At 43.4% G+C, this 2,118-nt stretch overlaps 1 protein-coding gene across 1 annotated transcript; it reads right to left on the reverse strand.

Moving 5' to 3' along the window:
* Positions 1-1,004: 1,004 nt before the first annotated feature.
* Positions 1,005-1,815, reverse strand: LOC145401048 (uncharacterized). The gene is made up of 2 exons (XM_080273425.1): positions 1,493-1,815; positions 1,005-1,209 (listed from the first exon to the last, which is right to left on the reverse strand). The coding sequence occupies exons 1-2, from the start codon at positions 1,813-1,815 to the stop codon at positions 1,005-1,007; spliced, it is 528 nt and encodes a 175-aa protein (XP_080129551.1).
* Positions 1,816-2,118: the final 303 nt, after the last annotated feature.

The following is a 2,118-nucleotide window of genomic DNA, read 5'->3' on the forward strand; positions in this document are numbered from 1 at the left end:
TATGCTATTTTCATAGTATGTTATTGTAGCTAACAAATAAATAACTAAGAAATTTTCAATACAAAACTATTGTAACAAGTTTAATTTGTATACTGTGCCCACTGAAACAAAAAATCCACTTTCTGTCTATCCCAGATGATTAGCCAAGCAAAGCATGCGAAGGACCTGCAATAACGGGTGGAGAAGATGATGCAGCTGAAGACACCAATGCAAGAATCGATCCAGCAGTGGGTGTCCTACCCGGGGACACAACCGCAAGACCTCCATCCGTCATTAGGGCATCAATACACTGCCGTGTCCCACAACACCCTCCTCCAGTTCAAGGCAGAGTTCCAGAGGTTGCAGCAACTGTAAGAGTCACAAAGAACTCAAACTGCCTCCCAGCTCACACAAAGAAGACACGTTACTCTGCAACCTTCACAACTGCAGCAATAGTAACAGCAGCCACCCCAATCAATACCTCCTCCACAGCCGGCACTCCACCCACAACCACAAGCCGTACCGAATCTGGCAGTCCCATCCTACTCGATGCAGACCCTTTTCCCTGCACAATATCCCGGCATACATGGGCACACACAGTACTTCAGGATGTGTGGTTGGTATGGTCAGCCACCCATACCAACTCCTTGGACACCGGGGATAACTCCTCTAACTTCAGAGGCCATGCTTCACCTGGGGAATATTTCACTCGAGTCGTTACTTGGGTCTCCTTGCCTGCCACTCAACACAACTCTACTTACACCTAGACCTAGACCATCCAGAACTTCGACCACAGGAGAAGCAAGACCCTCCACACTTGACCCAGCTTCAAAGTTGTATATAAGAATATAAGTATGTAAATATAAATATTATGTACAATAAATATAACACTATTGATGTATTTATTTGTCTTACCTTTCAAATCATGTTGTCTTGCCATGGTACACTTCCCATGGGTGAATTATTGTAGTAATTTTTGAGGTAGCTCTGTTGGTTCTTAGCAACCAGTGTTGATGTGTTCCCAGTTAGCTGTTCCAGGGGGCTAGGGGATCTCCACCTCTGCAGGCCCAAGGTGTCACCAGATGTGATTCAGGGTCCTCTTCATCCAGTAGGGCAGTATGTTTACTTGGGTACCGGATCCCCATAAGATAAAGGGGGCAGAAAGAGGCCAGAATTACTGATTCCACTGTCTTGGGGCAAAGCTGAATAGTTGTCAGCAGATACCTGAATCTGCAAATAGAAATAAAGAATGTGTTAAAAACATATAAACAATGAAACGATAAGAACATGGATTTACTTACTGAACAATACAAATGAATACAAAAGTATCTCTTTAAAACATGCAAACGATGAAATTATAGGAACATGGGTAAACTGATGTACTGATATCAATGATTAGTAATTCATTAACTTCAAGGAATAAAGAAAAACAAAGAAACAAAAAATATTGGAGTTACGAGAATTAAACTTGCCATTTACCTTAACAAACTATGGCATTAAAAATATGACTTACCTTCTGGCCATTATTCCAAAGGTTTTTTCAACAACTCGGTGCACTCTGGACAGTCTGTTGTTAAAAAAGTGCACCTCTCTGCTCAGGTTTCTGTGTGGGAAGGGCTTCATCATCCAGGTCCTCAGTGCGAAGGCATCATCCCCAATCAAGTAGTATGGAATCGATTGGTCGTCACCGGGAAGAGGTTCAGGATCAGGCAGGCCAGCACAATTGTCCTCCAAAGCCTCCTTAAGTGCAGTGGCCAAGAAGATTCCTCCATTAGATGAGCAACCACTGGCACCAACATCCACATACAGGAACTTGAAGTCAGCATTCAAGGCCATCAAGACAACAGCGTGGAATCCTTTGTAATTATAGTAATTAGATCCACCCTGAGGAGGACACTTTATGGCCACATGCTTTCCATCAAGGGTGCCAACTGTGTGGTGAAAATTCCATCTTTTGGAGTACAGTGAAGAATCTTCCTTCCACTGCTCTGGTATTGTAGGGCAGGACAAGGCCTCATCAAGGCACTTCTCATTAATTATAGCTTCACATGTTCCGCGAATTACCTTGCTTATTGTGTTGTGAACCACTCTGAAACCATACTGGAGCGTCTAGTTGCTGTGTCCTGTCACCAAGTAGCA

The sequence above is a fragment of the Coenobita brevimanus genome, chromosome 54 (assembly GCF_032717465.1).
Source record: "Coenobita brevimanus isolate Jiangsu-jjx chromosome 54, ASM3271746v2, whole genome shotgun sequence".
Taxonomy (NCBI): domain Eukaryota; kingdom Metazoa; phylum Arthropoda; class Malacostraca; order Decapoda; family Coenobitidae; genus Coenobita; species Coenobita brevimanus.